General features: G+C 37.1%; 2 protein-coding genes across 3 annotated transcripts in view; one reads left to right on the top strand and one right to left on the bottom strand.

The window, feature by feature from the left end:
• LOC135198391 (probable methyltransferase-like protein 24) overlaps nt 1-27,323 on the bottom strand; it is a 105,189-nt gene that overhangs the window by 58,963 nt on the left and 18,903 nt on the right. For both annotated transcript variants that reach the window (XM_064225933.1, XM_064225932.1), the window contains exons 2-4: nt 5,143-5,283; nt 1,047-1,132; nt 80-180 (exon numbers count right to left, since the gene is read on the bottom strand). In XM_064225933.1, coding sequence (XP_064082003.1) covers nt 80-180; nt 1,047-1,132; nt 5,143-5,219 — 264 coding nt within the window. In that variant the 5' untranslated portion in view covers nt 5,220-5,283. The remainder of the gene's footprint in view (nt 1-79; nt 181-1,046; nt 1,133-5,142; nt 5,284-27,323) is intronic.
• On the top strand, nt 19,942-20,556 carry LOC135198261 (uncharacterized). The gene has a single exon (XM_064225831.1). It carries the CDS (start codon nt 19,942-19,944, stop codon nt 20,554-20,556), a length of 615 nt encoding a protein of 204 aa, XP_064081901.1.

Here is a 27,323-nt window from a genome sequence, read left to right as displayed (position 1 = left end):
TGTCTGAGGGACTTTTATATGATTTTCTGTTTATCATATCCTAAAAATGTGGGACTTGAACCAGAAGAGGAGCGCTCACCAAATTTTCACATTTGTATTCCTTTTCTGTAAAATACTGATAAAACTGCTTCCGACTTTCGAGGCCGGGGATATGACATGTCACTCGATGCTCTCCTGAATCTGGAAAAAAATTATATCCATGTCGAATTTCTACTACATGTTGAGTTACAAATATCTGAACAATCAAAAATACAATTAATCATTTCATGCTCCTTTGATATCGAATTTCATATGAACTTTGTCCCCAGAACTCATTCAGACAGGTACGTTAGTAAAAATCGAGAATTTATACCATTGAAAAAACCAAACTATAAACTTATTTCTGATGATGATACAAGCTACAAAAATAGATTTTATAGATTTTATGGACTAACTAATTTTAGGATATATCACGGGCTCATAAATTCGAAATACTCAACCTCTATTCGAAAAATTTGGAAGTTTGGCAGTGGTTGTAAAACGCATGCATTATGAACACGTCGATGAGTAAGGTTACGAATATTAGTATTAAACATAGCAATGACCAAATATCATTGAAATTCTAAAACCATATAATAGTAAAGCATAAGTGGATAAAATTGCGACCTTTAACAGGTACACACTAAAGCAAAACAAGAATAAATAATGACGAAAAGTCGCCTCTTCAAAATGAAAACAATAATGTTTCTAAGGTTATACCGATAAAAGATACCAAAAATGAACCTTTAAGAGTAAATTTTAAAAAGAAGAAAAGAATTTACAATACTCTGTCGTCAATAGTATTTCCTGTGTCATATAACTTATTTCTTTTCAAAAGGACGTTCTGTTCATACCGGGAAGGATGAAGTCTGTATGTCAGTCTTGTTGTAAGGCATCCAGGCTATTCCAGTAGCTACATGAAAACAAACCATTAATTATTATTGCATGAATAAATATTGACAACAGATGGGTGAAAAAGTACTTTATGAATGAGACTGAAAGCTACAAACATTCGTATTGAAACCTACCAGGACGAGGTTGGCTTTTCATAGGTTGTCCGAATGCTTCTTCGACAGGCGAAACTTTACACAGGCAATATGATGTTGATCGATATCTGTTAAAATATTAGTAAAAGCCTTTTATTTTAATTCATATACAACATTTTTTGTTAAATTGGCGCAGCAATTTACTTTTTATTTAACGTTTAAACTAACGCCTAGCTGATTGCAATACATTAACGACGGAAGGAATATATACGACATATTTCTACAAATATATTTTATGCAAAAAGCATTACATAATAAAACATTTTTCGTTCAGACTAAGTCAGAATTTCACTGTATGTGTTTACAATGAAATCTCATGAACTGGTCCAACAATAAGCTTCAGTGTATTTTTACCTAAATTAGGCCGGTTGTGAATTTTACATAAAACAACAGACATACCGACATATGATGTTATAATTCATTCGACTGTCAAAGAATCTGAAGCAAAACGTACAAATTTAATTTAGAAGGTAACAAATGCGTACACGATAAACATGCAAGTGACGCTTAAAAGTTTTCATAGGATACTGTTTAAATATATATATATATATATATATATATATATATATATATATATATATATATATGTATATATATATATATATATATATATATGTGTGTGTGTGTGTGTGTGTGTGTGTGTGTTTGTATGTGTACTATATATAAATGGATGTGAAGGAGTGTGCCAGCATAACTCTGTAACGCAATCAACCAAACTAGGTATAAGTACTTTTCCTATGATGAATATCAAAATTCCGTTGTTATTCTAAGGAATTGTGAACCATATCACGAAAAATGGTAAGCAAGGACAATTCACAAACAGCAGATTGGTTACAATGAGTTTCTGTGCTTGCAGTGCATGAAAGATATATACAAATAAAATGAAACTTGTGAATACCAAGGACCTGAACAAGTTGACACCTGAACAATGGAGTTCTGATGTGGATTTGCTGCCTGCAGTTACGTATCTACATATCGTGAACTATGTGGTTAATGATGTAAGCCGCTACCTATTGAACCAACTCACGGCTTACAAGCCTGTGGGGGCTTGCAACTATTTTGTTCCTAGCTGGGTGAAGGATCTTAAACAGATTGCTGAAAATGGATTCTGCAATGTCACTGCTCGGGTTGTTACACTTTGAAATGCGATTTAATAAATATCCCTCCATAGATTCAAGCGATGAATACGATTTTGGACATATAAATATTGTAGTTCATGAATATCGATATTGGAGAAATCGAATAGGCAAAATGTTACACAAAAAAAGTTTTTTATTTTTTTTGTGCGAATCTTTTAGAGACTGATGGGATACTGGAGACTGAGGTCACAGGAATTTTTCCACGGATTTTGGAAACTTCCCTGTCTTGTCTTTGTGTGCACTTGGAACCTAGTTATCAATTGTTTAAAGCAGCGGTACATTTGGCCCAGAAACTCAATTTTTATATAGGATTTCCTTAAATGCATGACACTTCGTTTTTACCTCACTTAAGGAGGATTTTAATCAATTATTTTCCCGCTGTTGATGTTAAGTTTGTGTTAATTAACCCTAGGATTATCAGTAATATGTTACGTCATGAAGAGAGATTACCTACCTTAATGCAATCCAGCATTGTCTATATTTAGATTTGTTGCCGATGCAATATGCAGACTTATTTTGGAAACACGCGCCGCCTGCTTAAGGTGAGATATGATGCACATATGGGTATTAGTTTCCGTTCAAGGCGCAAACTCTCTAACCCAGAATTACCTAATATTAGGAATCATGGGAAATTTTGTAAAAATAATATAAATTATAATGATCTCAAGATATTTTTATCAAGTCCATATGAACACCACCTTCCAAAATTAGAATCTCTAGCTATAAAGAAACTAGTTCCCACCTTAAACACCCACTCTTCGTCTGTTCCCTTGTACATAGCTTAAACCACGCCTTTCTTCTTGTTTACTTTCTGTGCATTTTCCACTCTTAACTTTAATAATGCTTTTTTTTTCTAGAGTAACTTGTATTTTAATGTTGTACCTTGCTTTGTATTGCTTTATTCAGTATATATATACTCACTCTCCCTCCCTCCAATTCTCCCTCACTTTTTCCTCTCTTTCTGTTCCCTAACACCCCTTCTACCCTCTCTCACTTCCCCTCTCTCCCTTTCTTACGCTCTGTCACTCCAGCTCTTCCTCACTCTTTCCTTCTTTCTCCTCCCTAACCCTCTACTCTCTCACTCTTTTTTTCCCTCCTAACATCCCCTCTACTCTCTCTCTCTCTCTCATCTTTCACTCCTTCTCCTTCCTAACACCCCCTCTATTCTCCCTCTCACCCTCTCTCTCGCACATTCTCTCTCTTTCCTGATAAATAGTTGCCTCAATTACATTGCCCAGCCTCTTTGATATTTCTTATTTCACCCCTTCTCAACCCCCATGTTTATCAGTGCTGAACTTGGACTTTCAGGGCATAATGAGTGTCATTATTCAGCTCAGTGTTCTCGGAAACTAAGGATTAGACACTAATATTTGTTGTTTTCGGTTATTTTTACATGTCATCCCCTTTCCACCCCTTCGGCGCCACTGATGTCTTACCTACACAGTATTCATTTCCTCATAGTAAGTCATATGTATACCAAGTTCGGTTGAATTTGCTCGACACATTTCAGAGTTATGTTGGCACATACACATACACACATATCCATTTTATATATATATATATATAATATATATATATATATATATATATATATATATATATATATAACTTGTTTTAAGCTACAAATGTCCTTTAAATATCATTAAAGTCCTGATTTCTCCTCTATCCGCTGGTTCGAATCCACGGGAAAGACGAAACTATTATCAACTAAGAAAATTTCCCTTTGGTTAACATATATGAAAACATATTCATTCCGAGATAGAGTGAATTGGATATTAAAGGACATATGTAGCTCAATGCTTGCATATGAATCACAATGATGTGATAAAAAATAAATTCATATGTATGTATATATATACATACATACATATATATCTATATATATATATATATATATATACATATATATATATATATACATACATATATATATATATATATATATATATATATATATATAAATATATATATATATATATATATAGTATATAGATATAGATATAGATATAGATATATATATACGTATATGAATAACTTGATCACGAAGTATATAAAACGTGATGCTATGTATAAATAAAGGTTTTTTTTGCCACGAAGGAAAAAAATGAAAAAACGAGTTGGCCGAGTACTTTCGGTCCTATTCGGAACCTTTACTAGGACCGAAAGTACTCGGCCAACTCGTTTTTTCATTTTTTTCCTTCGTGGCAAAAAAACCTTTATTTATATACGTATATATATATATATATATATATATATATATATATATATATATATATATATATAGATATAGATATAATGTAGATATAGAATATATAATATACGGTATTATCTATATATATATATATATATCTATATTATATCTATATCTATTATCTATATATATATATATATATATTATCCAGATATAAGATAAATCTATCTATAGTAATATATTATAATCTAGGATATAATATATATATACATATATATATAGATGATCTATATATATATATATATCTATCTATATCTATATAATTCTATATATAATATTATATCTATATATATATATATTAATATATTATATATATAATATATAAATATATATATATTATTATACAAGAATATATAGATCCAATTCTATATATAATATATATTAGATATATATATAGATAGATACGTAATAACGATAATTATATAATAAGACTACTAATATTATAAATATCTATATCTATATATATATATATATATATATATATGTATATGTTATATATATATATAGATAATAAATCTTATGTCTCTATAAATTATAAGATATATATAATATATATATATAGATATAGATATAGCTATATAGATATATATATATATATATATATATATATATATAATATTATACATACATGCATATTCTTGAATTTTTTTTGAATGAATGACAGATTAGTTTTACATGAAAAACTTACAGGACTATTAATGATATGACGATTGTGAGGAGAAGGATGTTAACGCCTCCCAGTCTCATTTTGGTGTTCCTGAACATTGTCGTCCTCAGTTTTTTTCCGGTCTTTCCTTCAGGACTCTCCGTTATTAAAGCTTTGAAAAGCCTAAATTTGCAATTGTAAGAAGATAAGATTAGAAGTTGCATGATATTTCCTAGCATTGGATTGAAAACCATTTTTGCTTTTAATAATAAGGGTATTGTTATCATTATTATTATTATTATTATTATTATTATTATTATTATTATTATTATTATTATTATTATTATTATTATTATTATTATTATTATTATCATCCCTAACAAAGATTAGTCACGAGAGATGGCAAAATTGTTTCCGTTGCAGAAAACAACAATATGCCTACTAACTGGTTCGTTCGCCTACTCAAAAACAGGCTTTTCATTTTTGTCTTTGTTGAACCATATTGTTTTCTTCACGATCTCAAGTTGGGGAAAATCGGACAACAGATATACCGCAATTCCACCAATAACTGTCTGTTAATAATGAAGCTTCTGTGCAATAAACTTTCCCTGAAGTTTTCCTAAATTTACGCATTCAAATTTAATACGCTTAGGGCCACGATGAAACGAAATCTTCACTAGTAGAGGAAAATCCACCATATCCGTTGAAATTAATTTATGATCTGATAAAGATGGGGCAAAGTTCTTTTATGACTGTAACTTAGGTGCGTTTAGTTTTGATCATAGAGATAATAGGTATATTTACATATATTAATCAAGTACTGACCAATCAGACAAAATATTTATTGAAGCAGCTCAAACAGGTGCAGTCTCTCTCTCTCTCTTTCTCTCATTCAAGTGTATATGTACAAAAGCAGTGCTCCTCTCTCTCTCTCTCTCTCTCTCTCTCTCTCTCTCTCTCTCTCTCCACTACCGTTAGAAGACGACGAAGAAGGTTTATGAAGATAATAATAAATTATATGAGAAAGAAATGCGATAATCAAAAGAACTTATATACTGATACGAGAAATGATATAATAATAATAATAATAATAATAATAATAATAATAATAATAATAATAATTAATAATAATAAGAGAAAGAGATGCAATAATTGAAAAAAATAACTCATATATTGATATGAGAAACACATAATAATTATAATAATAATAATTGATAAGAGAAAGAGACGCGATAACTAAACTGATACAAGAAATAATCATAATAATAATAATTAAAGATATGAGAGAGAGACGCGTAGTTACCATGGTAGTAATATGGTTTAGGTCATCAATGGACTGGTTAAGCATCATTCGGGCTGGTCAGTCGTTGGATGTGTGACAGCTCTCCTCTGCATTGATTCCTTAGGCAAGGATCTTTAGCTGTAAATTATTACCTATCGCAGATGGGACAGGGTCCAGCCATGAATTAAATAGCAAAACTTAGCAATGACGGAAAGAAATGAGAGCTTCGTCCGGCAGCCAGGTATATATACACCCCAGTTGAAGGGGAAGATGGTCAGGGCCGTATTTTTATACTGTAATCTTCAAAGCAGCTCTTCGCCCCCAAGACGAAGATTAATTGAGTGTGAACATTATTGGAAACAAAGAAGTAGAATTCACCACCTCTTCGCTGTGCTCTTCGTACATTTTTCGTAAAATTAAATGAGAACCGCATAACAATGTAAGTATTGAAACGTATAACACATGCCAAATATTTTAGTTTATTTTTTTTCAGTACTTCAATGCAAATGGTCATATTTGCATGCTTGTAAAAGACTGTCTTTGTACTTAGAACACCTCACCTTCCCAAGTTCCTGTCTGTGTCGGGTGTTTATGAACTGCACAGCTGTAACAGAATAATCTTTCATCCTCTATTGGATTATATGATAATGAGCACAACGTATTTTAGTTCGGCAAAATAACCATTGCAAAATAAATGAAAATGAAAAGAACCACAGATTAACGAACTTTGCGAAACGATTTCCAACCAATCAGCTTCAAGGAATGGTCATGACTTAATCAGTTGGCGGCTCAGCTGTAAAGTCAGCTAGACTCTGCTGCAGTAATTGTATTGATGCACAAAACAAGTGTAAGTGATAAAGTTTATATATGTATAGGCATAAAGTGAGATATTTGTTTATCACTTCCGGTGCACCAACCCTCCCATGCAGTTCCTCTTTGTAAAAGCACTTCGTCTATGTTTTCAAACTACCGGGCCACAAAGAGATTTCACGAGCAGCCTCTTAATCGAAGGGGGCAGGTGGAAGTTTAAAAATACGGCCGTCAGGTAGTGGTACCTCGAGATATGAAATTAATCTGTTCCGAGGCGGCCTTCGTATCATGAGTTTTTCGTATCTTGAACCGCATTTTACATGTAAACTGGCTAATCCGTTCCAAGCCCTCCAAAAACGCCCCAGTAAATTTCATAATAAAGCTAAATTGACCTATAAACAATGAAATATTACAACAATTTGGACCATTCAATACCTAACTTAATACATACTAATAGTACTAATATGTATGTACCTGTAAATAAAGTGTATTAGTGTACATGGTATACAAGAAATACTGTACGTACATACGTACGTATGTAGTAAAATGTGGAAGCTTACCTTTCGAGTGAGGCTATCTCTGAAAGTGGTGACAGAGGAGGAGGACAAACGACAGATACATACACTCAACTTTACGAAACACATAAAAAAATGTCAGGAAAACAAAAACTAAACTTTACGAAACACATTAACAAAACTATAACACTTAACTTTACAGAAAACTTAAAATAAAATTTTTTGGGGGTCTTTTTTTTATTTTTACATTTTTTTTTTTACTTTATCATACTTACATTTTTTTTTACAAAATTTCAACTTCACCACTTTCAACTTTCTGTTTTTTCGTAGTATCACTTGGTTCTTCCTTTTTGCTTACTCCTACTAGAGGCCTCTTTAAAAAATAACTATGCAAGGAAGATTGCTTCTGCCTGCTTTTGACAATGTTCCTGAAACGACTCGGCCAAACGTCATCGAACTGTGCAAGCATCCGACCTGTGTAAGCCTTTTCGGGGGGTGTCTTTTCTATGAATGATTGCACCTTATGAAAAGCAGCTAGAGCATCCTTAATTTCTGCCGTTGTCATAGAGTCGTCCTCCTCCTCCTCACCGCAGCTGGAGAACTCTTCTTGAACGACGTTCTGTTGCATGGCCTCCAACTCCTTCAGGTCATCCGTCGTCGTAAGCTCCTCTTGGTGTTCGTCGAGAAGGTCATTGATGTCGTCCTCGTCAACGACCAGCCCCATGGACTTGCCGAGTGCAACGATCTCGTCAAGGTCTGGTTGGGAAACAGTTTCAGGATCGTCAACTGTTCCTGAATCTGCAGCACCAGCTTCGCCCACATCGAATCCCTCGAAGTCTCGGGCGGATACAGCATCAGGCCAGAGTTTCCTCCATGAGGAACTCAAGGTTCGCCTCAAAACCTGCTAAGCTTGGTCGATGAGTCGGATGCATATCACAACATCGAAATGCTCCTTCCAAAATTCACACAAGGTGAAGTTAGTGGTATCGGTGATGTCGAAACATCTCTTGAAAAGATGTTTCGTATACAGCTTCTTGAAGTTCGATATCACTTGCTGGTCCATGGGCTGGAGGAGAGGGGTGGTGTTAGGCGAAAGATAAAGAACCTTGATAAACGAATACTCCGCTAGGATATCTTCCTCGAGGCCAGGAGGGTGAGCAGGGGCATTGTCCAGCACCAGCATACATTTCAGAGGGAGGCGCTTCTCTTCCAAGAATTTCTTCACTGTCGGGCCAAAACACAGATTTACCCACTCGGTGAACAAAAGTCTTGTTACCCAGGCTTTCGCATTAGCCCTCCACATCACTGGAAGCTTCTCCTTAAGCACTTTGTGGGCCTTGAAGGCTCGAGGAGTCTCCAAATGATGCACAAGTAGGGGCTTCACCTTGCAATCCCCACTGGCGTTCGAACAAAGTGCGAGCGTAAGCCTGTCTTTCATAGGCTTATGCCCAGGTAGCTTCTTCTCTGCCTGCGTGATGTACATCCGACGAGGCATTTTTTTCCAAAAAAGGCCAGTCTCGTCACAGTTGAAGACTTGCTGAGAACTGTAGCCTTCGTTGAGAGTCATCTCGTCAAACGTCTTAATAAAGGCTTCGGCCGCTTTCATGTCCGAGCTGGCTGCCTCCCCATGCTGCACCACCGAATGGATGCCAGTCCGTTTACGGAATTTTTCGAACCACCCATGAGAAGCCTTGAAGTTCGGGGTTGGTGTCGATGTCCCTTCTTGTCCGTCATCTTCGGCCTGGGCAATCAAATCGACAAAAATAGCGCTGGCCTTGTGGCAGATTGCCGTCTCCATTATCATATCGCCAGCAATTTCTTTGTCTTTTATCCAGACAAAAAGCAGCCCTTCCATTTCATCTTGCACGTGGCTCCTCTTGCTGGACAAAATAGTCACGCCCTTGGAAGGTGTAGCTGCTTTGATGACATCCTTCTGCTTAAGGATAGTGCCTATTGTTGGCGGATTTCGGCCGTATTCCTTAGCGATCACACTCAATCGCATACCAGCTTCATACTTTTTAATTATCTCCATCTTCATCTCCAAAGAAAGCATCATCTTCTTTCCGTGAACTTCAACTTTCTTGGGACCCATGACTACGTATATACTGTACGTAATTATGTTATGTAGTATACGTATGCAGTAAAGCTCTCACACAACACGATAAAGTATACTACAACAAAATCACTAACAAATTTACGTTAATAAACGAAATCGTATAGAACGAATGAATTCCGCGTGCTTACAATCCGATGATGCCGCGAGGTGGCCGAAAAAGCACGCCGCTACATAGATGCATGATGGGATCATGGGAGAGATGCTGACCAATAGGAGAGAAGGATCTTATGGCGGTGACTAGCATCAGGAACCAATGGGAGAGTGAGAGGATGGTGGCGAGTCTACTCAGCTGGCGGCTTGCGAGTTTTAAAATTGTTATCGGTGGTCCGGGTGAATCTCGGACTTTACAGAAGCAACCTTTCGTATCTTGAACAATTTTCGTATGTAGAGCCGCAAAAATCTTCGTATTTGCTTTCGTATCTCGAGTTTTTCGCAAGTTGAGCCTTTCATATCTCGAGGTACCACTGTACTTGGAGGTCGTCATTCAGCATCTGACCACCACAACGACGGTAACTAGCACGAAAAGACTGTGGCTACAGAGGCAAACCAGAAGAAGAAATGGACAAGAGAAGAGAATATAGAAATATGGAGATGCTACATCAAAAGCAATCCAATGGAAAGAGGATACAGAAGAAGATTGGTTATCATCTGGAATGAGAGAAATAACACCACCCAAACAGAACAGAAGCTGGCAGACCAAGTAAGGAACATAATGAAAAAGAACTGGCTCTCCACACTAGAAAAAGAGGAACTGGAAAGGGAAATAACATCCGGCAATGAAGAACTAAGAGACAATACCACAGAAGTCGACAGGAAGAATCACCGAAGAAACAAGTGAGGATGGAATGGGTGGAAAAGATCATATACAGAAAAAACAAAGATTTCCTCTATGAAAGCCTAGAACACAAAGAAATTAAGGGAGAGAACAAGTGAAACAATGAGACTAATACACACCACAATTATCACAGAAACAAATAACCTGGCACATGCAGGAACAAGACTTAGCAGAACTCATGGGGATACAAACACCTACACTGCCATCACAACCAACCCAACATACACCAAAACAGCAACCACCTTGGAAAAGGCACCTGGAAAAAAATTCATGGTGATGAGATCTGACTTGAGTAAACTGAGGGAGATGGCAGAAAAGAGGCTAAGAAACAAGAAAACAAGGATGGAACTGAATGAGAAATAAAAAATACAGGCGAAGGGACTGAATAACACAATAGAAGATATAAAACAGAGGCATAAAGCCAAAGCACATAAGATCCAAAGGAACATAAACAGGAATAAAGGATGCCAACTGAACAAACTATTCGGAAAAAACCAGAAAAGACTATACAAGCAACCAAGAAGGGAAGACAACCACCAGGAAATTCCTGAAGTCGAACCAAGTAAGAGACTCTGGAAAAGCGTATGGAGCAATCCAGTATCACACAACAAACATGCAACATGGCTACAGGAAGTTAAGGCAGAAGAAATGGGGAGAATAAAACAAAGATTCACAGAGATCAGGACTGACAATCAGACACCAACTAAAGAAAATGCCCGCCTGGAAAGCACAAGGTCCTGATGAAGTCCATGGATACTGAATCAAAAACTTCAGGGCCCTACACCCACGAATAGCAGAACAACTCCAGCATTGTATCACAAACCACCATGTGCCCAAATGGATGACCACAAGAACATCCTTAGTACAAAAAGACTAGAACAAGGGAAATATAGCAATTAACTACAGGCCTATCACCTGCTTACCAATAATGTGCAAGTTACTAACAGGTATCATCAGTGAAAGGCTATACAACTACCTACAGGATAAAAACACCATCCCCCACCAACAAAAAGACTGCAGAAGGAATTGTAGGGGCACAAAACACCAGCTCCTGATAGACAAAATGATAATGAAGAACAGTAAGAGAAGGAAAACCAACCTAACCATGGCATGGATTGACTACAAAAAAGCCTTCGACATGATACCACACACATGGCTGATAGAATACCTGAAAATAAATGGGGAAGACAAAAACACCATCAGTTTCCTAAAAACTACAATGCGCAACTGGAATACAATACTTATGAACTTTGAAATAAGACTAGCAGAGGTTAACATCAGGAGAGGGATCTTCCAGAGCAACCCACTGTCCCCACTACTCTTCGTAGCAGCCATGATTCCCATGACAAAAGTACTACAGAAGATGGATGCTAGGTATCAACTCGAGAAAGGAGGCAACAGAATTAACCATCTGATGTTCATCAAACTGTATGGTACGAGCATCAAGGAAAAAGATACCCTAATCCAGACTGTAAGGATTGTATCTAGGGACATCAGGATAGAATCTGAAATAGAAAAATGCACCTTGATCAATATACAAAAAGGCACAGTGAGAAGGACTGAAGGGATAAAGCTACCAGATAGGAATAGCATCAAACACATAGATGAGACAGGATACAAATACCTGGGAATAATAAAAGGAGAGGATATGAAACAACAAGAGACGAAGGACATAATAAGGAAAGAACATATGCCGAGACTCAAGGTGATACTCAAGTCAAAACTCAATGCCAGAATATGATGAAAGCCATAAACACATGGGCAGTCCAAGTAATCAGATATAGAGCAGGAGTAGTGGAGTAAATGAAGGCTGAACTCCACAACATAGACCAGAAAACTAGGAAACACATGACAATACACAAAGCGCTACACCCAAGAGCAGATATGGAAAGTCTATACATAACACGAAAGGAAGGAGGGAAAGGACTACTAAGCACAGAGGTGTGCGTCATCATCAAGAGCAGATCAGTGGAGCAATATTTGAAAACCAGTGAAAACGATTGGCTTAGGAGTGCATCGGAAGAAGGACTGATAAAAGTAGACAAAGACCCTGAAACATAGAGACAGGAGAATGACAAACAGAACAGAGGAATGGCACATCAAACTAATGCATGGACAGTACATGAGACAGACTAAAGAACTGTCCAGCGATGAAACATTGCAATGGCTACAGAGGTGAGAATTCAAGAAGGAAACAGAAGGAATGCTATCAGTTCCACAAGATTAGGCCCTAAGAACCAGATATGTTCAAAAAATGGTAGAAGGAAACAACATCTCACCCATATGCAGGAAGTGCAATATGAAAAACAAGAACATAGACCACATAGCAAGCTAATGTCTGGAACTTGCACAGAACCAGTATAAAAAGAGGCATGTGATTCAGTAGCAAAAGCCCTCCACTGGAGCCTGTACAAGAAACACCAGCTACCCTGCAATAATATGTGGTATGAGCACCAACCCGAAGGAGTGATAGAAAATGATCAGGCAAAGGTCCTCTGGGACTATGGTATCAGAACAGATAGGGTGATACTTGCAAATATCAGACATGACATTGATTGACAAAATCATGAAGCAAATATCACTCATTGATTTTGCAATACCATGGGACACCAAAGTAGATGAGAAAGAAAGAGAAAAGTCTGATTAGTAACAAGACCTGAAAATAGAAATACACAGGCTATGGGATATGCCAGTGGAAATTGTACCCATAATCATATGGACACTGGGCACGATCCCAATATCCCTGAAAAGGAATCTGGAAAAACTAGATGCTGAAGTCGCTCCAGGACTCATGCAGAAGAGTGTGCTCCTAGAAACAGTGCATATAGTAAAAAAAAAAGTGATGGATTCCTAAGAAGGCAGGATGCAGCCTAGAACCCCACACTATAAAGACTTTCCAGTCGAACAGGATGACTGTGATAAACAAAAAAAAATATATATATATATGGAGAAGATACTTTTTCATGTGCTATTTTTATATGTAGACAAATCTAACTTGCTTTCCACTTTAATGTGTTTCCTGATGCTATTACATAATAAGAGATGATACTATCTGGCAACAATGAACATTCCCGAAATGTCACCAAAAATTATTATTTGGTAACTTAAACAATCCTTATGAGCGAAGCGAAGTCATTACTGGAAACGGCTCGGCCTTAAAGCTTTTCAAATGCTAATAACTTCAAGTGTTGAAGATAAAAGAAAAATTCTTTCGGCAGATAAAACCTAACGCCTTTAAATTTCATCCCATAAAAGATTTATTTTCAAAATATCATAAATTCACATTAAAATTATGTTTTAATAATTGCAATCATAATTTTCTCAAAATTGATGATTTCAGCACCAAATTCGGTCATTTTCTCGAATACTAGGGTTAGTTAAACTATGTCTTCTCCATCTTCGCTATAGATAATCATTTCGCATCATCATTTTTATTAGTATTTTGATGCCGGAAGACTATTTGGAATGCAATTAACGATAACATTTATGCAGCAAAGAGTTCCGAGATACCTAGTTAACCCTTTGATGGTTTAACTTGAAGCTTTGCTAGTTATCGCGTTTAGGGCATCCTACTGGTTATAAGTTATAGCTCTTTTACCACCCGATCATTGATCTGAACGTTTCACTGTTTACTGTGATCAAGTACGTACATTTGCATTTAGCTTTATTCGTGTAAATTTCTTCGAAGATATTCTGGAAACCTGATCTGGGATGCGTAACTTGTCCTCTTATTTCATTATATTCTCGTGTGATGTCGTCTTTAATTTTCATTTTTTACATTCACTCCGTTGATAACGTTTTTGTTTTTTTCACTGTTTCACTGTCTTTTTTTTTTTTTTACTTCATCCCTTTCATTTTAACTTTCCCTGTTAAACTTTCTACCACTGGTTCGACAGAAAATATGTCCCGTATAGATGACAACACGTTTACACGTTTAAAAATCTCTTTTGCAACGTTATACGAAGAAGACTATCTGTCAGATACTTTTTTAACATCAACAGGAAATTCAAGACAAAAGGGCAGAGTGGTACGAAGAGCGCTTATTAGATAACATCGTGCACAGAGAGCTTCAAGTCCTAATGAAGGAGGAGGTGAACAGCCTCGATAACATAGATTTATTCACGAAAATATCAGCAGCTATGAAACCATTAAGTAGTTCTTAAAAATATGTAAAAATTTAGAATATCATAGAAATGCTATATGGAGTAAAGAATGTTTATCTAATATAGGTATTGGAACAACTGAAACGATATGAAAATATAAAAAATGCTATAAACTATATAGCAAGCGGATCTTCTTCACCAGCATCACTCTTTCAAAACACTATACCACTATATTTTATTCCTAAATCAGAAATTGCCTATTTTAATAACAAGAATAAAAACAGAGCCAAGGAAATGTTACGTCTAAATAACACGGCCACTGAAATTATGTGAAAACCGGAAACTGAAAAGAATTTTGAAGATATAAACTCCCTGGCCAGAGACTGTTTTAGATGGAATGTTTTTACAGGAGGATTTTATAAGCTGGGGTAGATTTGGAAGGTATGAAGCATATAATTTATACAAAAACTATACTGGTAGAAAAATGGAAACATCCAGTTACAGAAGCACGTACTAAAGATGAGAATTTTTAATTACGAAAATAACCCGCCAAACTAATATAAAATCGGTACCCGCAAGTAAGTTTGGGGGAATACTATGCAACATTTATCGGTTTCCACATAAAAACACTGGAAGGTATACCATGATAATAATTTTACAAGATAAATTAGCTAGGGCCAAATATTTAAAAAAACACATTATCCCCAACATGAGTAATATTATAGAAATTAATGTACGTGGAAATGAATGTGTTTATGATAAGATTTATATGCCCAAGTTTCAGTACAAAGAAGATTACAGTTTGAATTAAGTGTTAAGTAAAATACCCGGACTCAGTGGATCAAACCATCACGGAATGTTTAAGAAAAATCCTGGTTTCGGTAAATCGATGGATTATATACATTTGAAAACAAAAGTAGATATACAAAATTATGAAAGTGGAACAAAAGTTAAATCTACATCAATATGTTGTATGACATGGAATTTCATATACCCCAAAAGGAGAATTGAGTGTCATTAATTTAAATAAACCTTTTTGATATTGTATATGTGATGAAATTAATAATAAAATTTTATATGTGGGTTCATTTACGAACCCTCAATGAACAAAAAACTTTTACTTATCTCCGTACAAATTGTACCTTGAATTTATATTAGCTGAGTTTCAGTATTCCATTGTTATAATCTCGTAATGCTTTTACGACTGTCCTACAAACTTTCAATGTTACGATAATTATTTTGCACACTCTCTTCTATTACCATAACTTTTTGCACTCTGAAATTAATATACTTCTCCGGCATTCCATCAAAATCCTTCCCTCCTCCAGACACTGATTTTGATATACTATATTTTAATATCCCCGTATACTTCATAAGAGCCTTTTGTTCATATACTTTGAAACTTCGTATTCCATTGTTTCATTATGCTAGCAGATGGCTAAATGATGTTCCATCGTTCCATTATGCTAACGGATGCTTAAATGATGTTACATTGTTTCATTATCCTAATGAATACCTAAATGATATCCATTGTTTCATTATGTTAATGAATGCCTAAATGATATTTCATTGTTTCATTGTGATAACGGATGCCTAAATGATATTACATTGTTTCATTATCCTAATGAATACCTAAATGGTATTCCATTGTTTCATTATGTTAATGAATGCCTAAAAGATACTCCATTGTCTCATTATGATAACGGATGCCTAAATGATATTCCATTGTTTCATTATACCAATGGATGCCTAAATGATATTACATTGTTTCATTATGCTAGTGGATGACTAAATGATATGCCATTTTTTCATTATGCTAACGAATAAGTAAATGATATCCCATTGTTTCATTACGCTAACAGATGCCTAAATGATATTCCATTATTTCATTATACTAACAGAGGCCTGAAAGATATTCCATTTTTTCATTATGCTAATGAATGCCTAAATACCTAAAGGATACTCCATCATATCATTATGTTAATGGATGCCTAAATATTCCATTGTTTCATTATGCTAATGATACTCATTATGCTAATGATCCTCATTATGCTAATGATACTCCAAGGTTTCATTATACTAATATACACCTAAATGATATTCCATTGTTTCATTATCTAATGGATGCCTAAATGATATTCCATTATCTCATTATGCTAATGAACGCCTTAATGCTTAAATGATACTCTACCGTTTCATTATGCTAATGGATCATTACTCTAACGGTGCCTAAATGATATTACATTGTTTCATTATGCTAATGAATGCCTAAATGATACTCCATCGTATCTTATTCTAACGGATGCCTAATTATATTCCATAGTATCGTTATGCTAACAGGTGGCTAAACGATATTCCATTGTTTCATTTTGCTAATGAATGCCTAAATGCCTGCATGATGCTACATTGTTTCATTTTGCTAACGGATGACTAAAAGATATTCTATTGTTTCATTATGTTAGCAGATGCCTACATGATATTCCATTGTTCATTATGCTCACGAATGCCTGAATGTTATTATGCTGTACCATTATACTAATGGATGCATGTATTATGCCTGCGGATCTCTAAGTACCTAAACTACATTATACACTATACCTGCGGGTGCTTAAAGGATGACTAAATTATTATCACCATAAACTCACTCCTGATCACGTCTATTGTTATGTTTCTTCTTTCAGTAACCCATCAGCTTTATATGTTTTTAAATTGAAACATTCCAAAAATCCATCCGTGCCGTATCATCTTATCCCACAAATTTATGCATGCATTAGATATATTCATTTCTTCTTCTTCTTTTAAGCTATCTAAGGTGCTTATATTGAAAGTTTTAACGTGTATAGTTCTTCCTGTGCTCACTTAAGAATTTCCTTTTAAAAAGTATGGGTGCATCAGGTGAATTGATCTTGTATTGAGCCGTCTCAATTTTCCTTATGACTATTTTCTCTTCAACATTAATATTGGTCAATAACTGGCCAATGTTCATACTTTGTCCTGTTCAGATGTCTGTGTAAATTTAGTAAGACTGATATATTTTTCCCTCTTCTAAGGGAGCCTTAATTTCTCACCATTAATAAAGGACAAATCCCTTTCTTAGTTATCATTTTTATCTTTTTCTCTGCATATTTTTTTCTTCGTGCAATGTACATACCCACTGATATTACTGGAAGTCTTTAAAATGAACAACAGGCTGGTCAGAACGTCGAAAGGCAAAGGAAACTCTGAAAGGAAACCTTGAAGCATCCAGAATTCACCTGCTGGTAGTCTATGGATTTTCCAAGAATATTTCAATACCTGTACTTGTATAGAGAATAAAACTGCTGTATAAATTCTGTTAATGTATTCTCTTTGCCAAAGTCAGAACATTGCCAGTTTAAGGTATAAGAAACGAATCATTAGGAAAGCTGAGTAGATTCAACATAAGATCAGTTTGCACAATACTACCATCCATTTTAAAAGGACACGCTTAAAAGAGGGTCTACTTTCTACCTATATTTCCTTCGGGCTTCATTTCACCACTATCCAGCAAGAATCTGACATGAGGAGCTTTGGAAGGACTCTGCTACAATGACAATTGACCACCAATGAGCAGGAAATTGGCCATGCTCACTGAAGAACTAAAGAACATTTATTCTGAGTCGGGCAACCTCTGCACCTATAGTGGTGACCCTGAAGTTGGCCCCCCGAGTTCTTTGGAAGAAAATTAAGCAGGTATTAGCAAGGAAAACCCCCTCCAAGGATGACACCCAAGTGACATCAGCGAGTGTCTATGTTACATGGAGGAGAAAGATGCTGATAAAACGATGAGGAAAAAAGAAACTGATCGCCTTTAATGGTGGAAAACTGAAAACTGTGGCTCCCTCAGAGGAGGGAAGAATATACCAATCTATCTGAATATACAGCAAAACCTACACAGGAAAAAGTTTTAAGTATGGCCCCTAACTGCCATTCTACCACCCAGTCAAGGTCCTTGGAGGCAACCCTCTGTTCTCCATTATCAGCCAGATCCCCTTGTTAAAATATTAATTCAAATGTGTGACCCTCAGTTTTGTCTTTTTTGTACTTTGTCCAAATTACGAATTTACCACCAGGCAGTAGTGCCCTCTAGTTAGATTGTTGCATAACAAAGTATAAACAAACCATGCCCCAGCTGGCACGACTGAAGTCAGTTGCACAATAAACCACAAAAAGGGAAGAAGTTTGTTATTTTACTCCAACCATGAAAGGTTACTTGAACAGTGCCAATTAGTGTTATCACAGAAATGTTTCCATTGCTTGAGTCAGGGTAGGTAATTGCAAACTGTGTAATGGGTATCAGCACAGCCTCATATATGCAATAATAGCGGTAATTACAAAACTTGGTCAAATAAGTCTGCCATGCAAAACACTAGCGCACATGTACCGAATCGCTCACATGCACATATAACTTCCAGACCCATGAAAAGTCAAAATAAACCCCGTAATCTTGTAAACCCTACAGAAAATCAAATCAGTAATAGACAAATGGCCCAAGGAAAACTGTGTAAACTCCAAAGTGGTTAATAATAAGCCTTCCAAAGATTTATCAGCCACATTGCTTCCCACAGCGACAGCCATTTTGTTTGCCCAGACTCAACATGATCGCACTAGAATGTTTTTTATGCTGGAAGTCGGCAAAACATTCATTTCCAGTTGGCTGGCTAATAAATTGAGGTTGCCAGTAGTGAAAAGGGTTTTGGCTGGCAAATCATCAGTTGGGAATACGATGTAGTAGCCTGTAAAATACATATGGGAAATAGGGTAATTAGAACTAAGTACACAATGTTGTAGATACGCCTGTATAAAATACAGGCATGAACAATTTGAAACACTTGCAAAACAAAGAGTGTCAAATGACTGACTGGAATATCAAAGATGATGTCTTGAAGAATATTAATCTATTAATTCAGGGAGATTATTTCAACCTCTTTGTACTAGGAATGGAAAAGATAGATGGCATCAGCCTTTTTGTGAAGAGCCATGGAGTTACACCATATGGGAAGGTTCCTCAGTGGGCCCTCCTTGGGGTTGATATGTTGATTGTTCAAACGTTGTTTGTTTGCAGGCTAGTTGAGCATAAACGCAATGTGGACATATGATGGAAATTGGATATCATTGGTATCACCCTGCATGAGCAATATTGTATGTCCGAGCATGAAGCAATGGAGAAAGTAAAGCAAAGCGTTGTAAAACCTGATCATGAGTACCAAGTAAGCCTTCTGTTTCATGGTCCAGGATGCCTTAATGTTAACTACCGCAACACGATCTCTCAATTGAATTCATTAGAGAGGAAATTACAGAAGACCCATGAATACAGAACCACTTATGAGAATGTCCTTCAGGCTTATCTGGAAGCAGAGTTTATTGAAGACTTCCCCAACTCCCAAATGGAAGGCTATGGCATGCCACATTTTGGGGTCAAGAAACAAAGTTTGACCACTTCTTTTCTCATTGTGTACAATGCTTCTTCCAAATCAGAAGGCAAACACTCCTTGAATGACTGTTTACATCCAGGGCCAAACACAGTTGAAATGCTGTATGATCTATTATTAAAATTCAGATGTTACCCACACACCTTGACTTCTGATATTTCAAATGCCTTCCATAGAGTTCTTCTTGATCCTACTGATACCAAATACGTACAATTCCTCTGGTACAAGATGTTGACACAAGCCTTTGCCTTTCGAGTCGTGGTCTTTGGCATCACAAATACCCTTAACCTTTTCCAACAGGTCCTCAGGACACACCTTGGGGAGAGTGGGGATGGAGACCATTAAGTCATTTTATGTGGATAATTACATAGGTACTTTCAGAACGGAAGAAGAAATGTGGGGAAATTACATAATTGTCAAAACATTATTGATTGATTGTTTATAGAATTTAGGGCATAGTGTGTACAGTAAGTTTAACAGGTAGAATAAGGTGTAAATACTAGGACAAAGGAAAAAAAAGGGGGTTAAAATTGCAAAATGAATCAATATTAAAGGTACAAAGGAAATCAATTTATAACTTACAAAAGTAGGATGTAGAGAGTGCCTTGGTACCTGCCTCTGGATGAATGTGCAAAGTACTCAGAAATAAGTATGTGATTAGTAAGCAGGTTAAATATAGAACAGAAGCTTTAACTTTTATGAATATACCCACACAAGGGGCGAGAAGTAGGAGTATGAAGGGAGTAAGTGGCACTTTCTCTGGATTATGTACCATCACACCCAGATAAATTGAGCACTGTGCCAGGTTTGGGCAAGTGCCAGGAGAGCCCAGTGGCTCTTGTAGGCTACCTGTAAGACCTACACCTTGTACCTCTCTTCCTTGGTCCTTGTGTACCCTGCATGTTTGTTGGTATAGGAGGAACCTGTGACACCAGATCCAAAGGAGGAGGTGGCATCTTAGGCACTCCTATTGCCTCAACAATGGGAGTTTTGAGGGCACCAACAATCATTGCCATTTCCTGGCGCAGTTCATTTAGTTCAACTTTCAGCTGGGCTATGGTGAAATTCTCCAGAGTTCCTGCTCTGGAGATGTGGAAGGAGAGGAAGGAGGTCTGTCAGTCGTTGGAGCCTCACAGGTGGCAATGACCAACTCAGGCATGGTTTGCGAGGTCACACTTATATGTGAGTTTCTGCCATGGATGAGGGAGTCCGAATAGGACTCAGGTTTACTTGGGGTTAACTCTTGGTCCGACACTGGTGGCAGAGCCAAGCTGGGAGGCAAGAGTGTCCCCTATTGAGGATCTCCTGGGGGGGAGATGTGGTGTGGGTTCTGGCACTGGAGTGGATTCTGGGCCAGGCACAGAAATTGTACTGGAGAGGGGTTCAACATCCAAGATGGATGGAGCATGGCACTGCTCAGGAAGATACTTAACTACTGCAAGTCTGCAGAGTTTAGATTGTTTGTTTGTTTGTATGGTGTTTTTACGTTGCATGGAACCAGTGGTTATTCAACAACGGGACCAACGGCTTTACGTGACTTCCGAACCACGTCGAGAGTGAACTTCTATCACCAGAAATACACATCTCTCACTCCTCAATGGAATGGCCAAGAATCGAACCCGCGACCACCGAGGTGAGACGCAAACACCAAACCAACCACGCCACTGAGGCACGCAGAGTTTAGATTGGTAAGGTCTGGTGACCCTCAGTTGAATTGTAGGAAGTATCATCATCTTTCAGTTGATTGCCCCTACAGTAATGCGATTGTCTGTCGACGGTGGCTCCATAGGGGACTCGATCTTCCCTTATGAAGGAGCTCTCAAAAGCTCTGAAGTGGCATGCATGGTAGTTACCTGTGGGAGGTGCCACAGTAATAGGACGTTCGGTTGGTGGGCCTAAGGCTGAGGGCGTGACTACTGCCGAGGTGTAGCGGTCTTGCTTGGGCACTTTGCCCATAAGGCAGAATGTTTATAAACTTTGCCTGCTGTGCAATAGTTCCGGCAGTAGTCTCTTTGTGGCACTGTTCCATTAAAGGGAGAAGGCCTGCTGCTGGGTTGGGGAGGCATTGCATCATCCGAGCTTGTAGGGGCAGTGGTTTTCGCAGTGTGTTGACTGTACGTGGTATATTGCAACACTGCTCAATACTATGTCCAGTTCAGTTTCAGAAGTTGCAAGTAACTGGCTTAGAGTCTGGGCCAAGAGAGCTGAGGTAGGGATGATGCGTTTCCCAATCATCTGCCAAATGGCAGCATTCCGCAATGGTTGTGGGACGCTTCTCATAAATATATGTGGCAAGTGCACTTGGAGCATAATAGAAAAAATCATCCAATTGTACATGCTCAGAAAGGTCTGCAAGCATTTTGACTTCAAGAGAATCCAGCCAACGGTTGAAATTTCTTCCTTTGTGATATGTCCACTCCATCTTTGGGTAGGCTACACCAGCATTGTCTCCAGCATTCAGGAGTAATTTCGTACACCTTGATGACCGCTCTCCTGACAGCTTCAAGATTTCCTTGTTCAGCAGTGGTCAGAGTTCAGAGAGCGATCAAACCCTTCCCCTTCATGTGTTTAGTAAGGATTAGCAATATCTCGATTGCCGTGGGGCTGTAGTTGGCAAACACATTCTCTATGTGATCGAGCCATGCTTCCAGTTCAGTTTCCGACCACGACTGGATGAGCATGCTCATGCTGCTTAGAGCAGACTGAGATGTGGCTGGAGAGGGGTGATCAGCTCTATGTTAGGTGAGTGCCATGGTACTGTTGCATGTTCAACGGCCAACTCATGGGCATGCTGGGCTTATAGCGCTAGTCTCTCCTTCTCCTCCCTAGTTTCTCTCTCTGCTCTTTCCCTCTCATCCCTGGCTTCTTGAAGGCCAGACCCTGTCCGATTTCTAGAAAGGTCTGGTATAATGCAGCATAAAAAGCCATGGTTGTGGGAGAGAGGTGTATTGTTGGGTATTAGTCCTCTCCACAGTATGGTGAGTTCCCCCAATGGCACTGGTATTAAGTAAGATGGTGTGCCATAGAACAGATGTGGTGCTGTGAAAGCAGAGCAAAGATGGGACTGCAGGGTGTGAATCTGTGGGATCACCAAGGCAGGAAAATAAGAAAGAGGGGCCAAGACAGGCCCTCAGAGTGCGAAACTCGGGGAGCCGCCAAGGCTCGGAATATGATAGAGAATAAAAGTTGCTTGCTGGTCCCGTGGGACGAAGGTTTATCCAAAGTAACGCACTGAGATTGGGTCAGATATCTGTAAAGGCTTGGAAAAGCCAAGAACTGAAAGGCCAATGAAGTGCGGATGGATGTTCAGTAAACAGTTACTGGCACGGATAGTGTGTAGATTTTGTTCATAAAGGACAGGATTGTTTATGTTCCCGAAAGAACGAAGTTTGTGGGTCCCTCAGGACGTTGCTTCATTTGTGTGGAACGATGATAAAACCAAAGTAGTACAGGTGTTATGGACTTGTGCACGGACAAAACCGGCTATTGCAGAAGTTGGTAAGTAGGTGTTCGAAAACATGGGGTAACATACACATGGGCTGGTACCGATTTTCGTGCAGCGGTTACGTGATAGTTAAGTATTATAAATGTGTGCGGGAGACTGGAAAAATCAAAATGCTGACATTAGGGACTTGTGCACGGGCGAACCGGCTATGGCACAAGTTGATAAGTGGTTGTTCGAAAACATAGGGAAACATGCACACGGGTTGGTACCGATGTTCCGTGCAGTGGTTACGTAATAATTAAGTACAACGAATGTGTGCGGGAAACCGCAAAGTTAATAAAAGTAATAAAGGAGAAAAAATTTGGAAATGGTAAAAATGAAACTGCGGTAATGAGCGCATAAGTTTTGAATGAAATCAGGATAAAACAAATATAAGGGAAATTGCCAAAATGCTTGTCAGTAACAAAGGAACAAAAATAAAAGTTATGCTTTAAAGTTAAATGTAAAAATGTAAAACTTTCCCTCCCTGCAGCTCAAGTTTAAGTAATGCAGTTTGATTTATTAGGTCAAACAATATATGGGTATGTTATAAAACAGAAGGTTTATACATACTTACAGTAATAAAGCAATATGCAACATGACATGAGTAAATATTCTGCTTTGATAAAAGGTACAAGTTCAAGAATGTCTTCCTGATAGAAAATACGTTAATGATTAAACTAATAAACATAACAGGGAATAAAAAGGTTGTTCGTGTTGTGACGTATGGAATGTGCTAAGCGAAAGTGAGACTTCACGCCCAAAACTGTAAAATATTGTCTGTCTATTGCAGCTAGTAGACAGCAGTGAGTAGTAAGTGCTTTTGTACTAAGCCTACTGGTGAGAGAGACGGTATGAATTGTTAGCTGTCTCATGAATGCAAACAGTTTAGCTATTTACGTTGTTATTATTTATAATGGAATTCCTATATGAATTACTATTACAATGGTATGTGAATCAAGCTGCTTTGCCAATTTATTAACAAGTTAAAAGTTGTACAGAGAATTTAAAGGTTTAAACAACGAATTGGTTACTAGGCTCACAGTGGCTCTACACAGAGTTGCCAGAAAGGATTTCCAAGCTAGAATGAATATCGTAAGTTTTCAGCGGGAATTTAACACTTACCCGTCAATTTAACAATTAACAATGGTTATCACTGCACTTTCCTAGCTAATGCCTAACTATAGTCGATCTATTTAAGGTAGATTCTTGCGGCTATGAGACGTTTGTTTGGCGGCCTCTGATTGGCTGGTACCGGGAGGTAGGCCACTCACTCAGTATCTCACTATTTTCTTCTATGACTTCGAAAACTAGCAATATTATGTTTATATTTTTTCAATCATCTCAAGCTTTGCTCAAGATAGGAAGATTTTGGTCATACCATAGGATTCGGTATTAATTGCACAACTAAATAATCTTTTCCTGAAATCAATAAGATAAAACACAAAGGAATTACGAGTAAAAGTGAAAAGAGAAGCATTACATTCTTTATACCTGTTTTTATTTATCATCGAATTTTGCATCATTTACGCGACCAAGATAAAATAAAACTTGTTTTCATACAACAAATTCACCCCGAATACTCTGGTGCTTTCAGATTTTGGATGCGTGTAATATGTGAAGAGAAAATTAAGAATATGTCTTAATATGTTGCATCAGTAAATGATTCAAGTTTGATGGTATTGCCGAGAGAATGTCTGCAAGGCGTCGTTACGTTTGTCATCTCAGCGAGATATTTGAGTTGCCAATTAGCGATATAAGACGTTGCAGTTTCGACAATATTTACCATGTTATATCATTACATTTTCTGTAAATAAATGCACAGAATTTCCATTATAACTGTCGAACATTTTCAATCCAATATCATATAGTTTGCCTGGGCATATCTGATAAGGAAAACAATAATGATAATCAAATGGATCCATCTGGTATCGTTAGCTCTGACGCAGGCGGGCCGCAGGGAATTCAATCCAGCAAAGAAGTTGAACTGTGTGGTAAGACGACTTCGCACTGTTCAACTCAGCCTAAGCTTTAATCAGGTTGTTTCAGGATATTGTTTCTAATTTTATTTTATGTATATTTTCAAACGAAAGAGATATCAGAGGCTTATCTGAGTGATATGAAATAATAATCTCAGTGAAGTAATAAACAGCAAAGAATAAGAAAGACTGACTTCCCATCAGGCTGAGTCAAGTATGGATGCAACATAATAAGACATATTCTTCATTTTCTTTTCACATATGACACGCATCCAAAATCTGAAAGCACAAGCGTATTCAGGGTGATTTTATTGTATGAAAATACAAGTTTTATTTCATCTTCATCGTATGAATGATTAAAACTCCGATGATAAATCAAAACTGGTATAAAGAATGAAATGTTTTTCTCTTCACTTTTACTCGTTGTAATTCCTTTGTGTTTTATCTTATCGATTTCAGGAAAAGATTATTTAGTTGTACAATTAATACCGAATCCTTTGGTATGACCAAAACTTTCTTAACTATTGCAAAACGTGAGATAACTGAAGAAATATAAACATATTGCTAGTTTTCTAAGTCACAGACGAAAATATGACGCAATGAGCAAGCGGCCTACCTCCCGGTACCAGCCAATCAGAGGCCGGCAAACAAACATCCCATAGGCACAAGAATCTACCTTAAATGAATCGACTATAGTTGAGACACGTTGTCTCGCAGATAACATACAGTAATGAGAATGCAGCTAAAATACATGCACTATTGGCAACAAGCCTTCTCCGAGAAATGAATGAATGAAATAAACGTTCTCGTTACCACTGCGTTCGAACATTTGTGAATCATAATGAAATAAAGATGTATAATTAAAATACTAGAATAAAGTACTTACATGTGTGTACTGATGTTCACGGTTGCCCAAGTTGCGAAAAAGATAAAACGGGGTTTTAAAATAAGGTTCGTTTCTCTTGCAAAACTCTCATACTACAAGTCAGTGGGAATAATGTCTACTCTAATGAGAGATTAATTAAGGCTTTAATTATGCGAATGCTGGCCAAAGGTTGCCATTATGTTACGTGTATGGCTGGGTGAGGCTTGACATTACTCTAAAATTAACTGACATTTGACAAGATTGGGTGCCACCCAAGTAACAAAAGAGAAAAGGGAAAAAAGTATTAAAAATGATGGATTTAAGGGAAATGCAATGTTACATTTAACAAAGATTATTATTGTGTCAATCAGAAGAATTTACACAGGAGGTGAAGCCACTAGCTCCGTGGCCCTGAGGTTACGTTAATTAACCAATCAAATAGTGCCACTATGAAAAAACCAGAAAAATGCAAATCCCTTTAATGAAAAACCTGGCATTTAAAGGAATAAAATTCTCGTTCAAGTATCACCACTCATACATTAATAGTTATCAGTAGCTCTTCATTCTTTCACCCTGGGACTAGGGATTGATGATCGCTACCCTGGCACCGTGTAACACGTGAGAGGTGGTACACAATTTCTTCCGTTGCAGTGTAATTCTCTATCTAATACGTGATTAATGTAATTGGGATTTTGCGTAAGGCAGAGAATGTAAGTAACTTAACACTGTTATGAGTTAGCAATATAAATGAGCACTTCTAGTTACAATTATATATATGAAAGCA

This window comes from Macrobrachium nipponense, chromosome 22, assembly GCF_015104395.2.
Source record: "Macrobrachium nipponense isolate FS-2020 chromosome 22, ASM1510439v2, whole genome shotgun sequence".
In the NCBI taxonomy this organism is placed as follows: Eukaryota; Metazoa; Arthropoda; class Malacostraca; order Decapoda; family Palaemonidae; genus Macrobrachium; species Macrobrachium nipponense.
The sequence above is the reverse complement of the archived record's forward strand: the minus strand, read 5'-3'. Positions and strand labels throughout refer to the sequence as shown.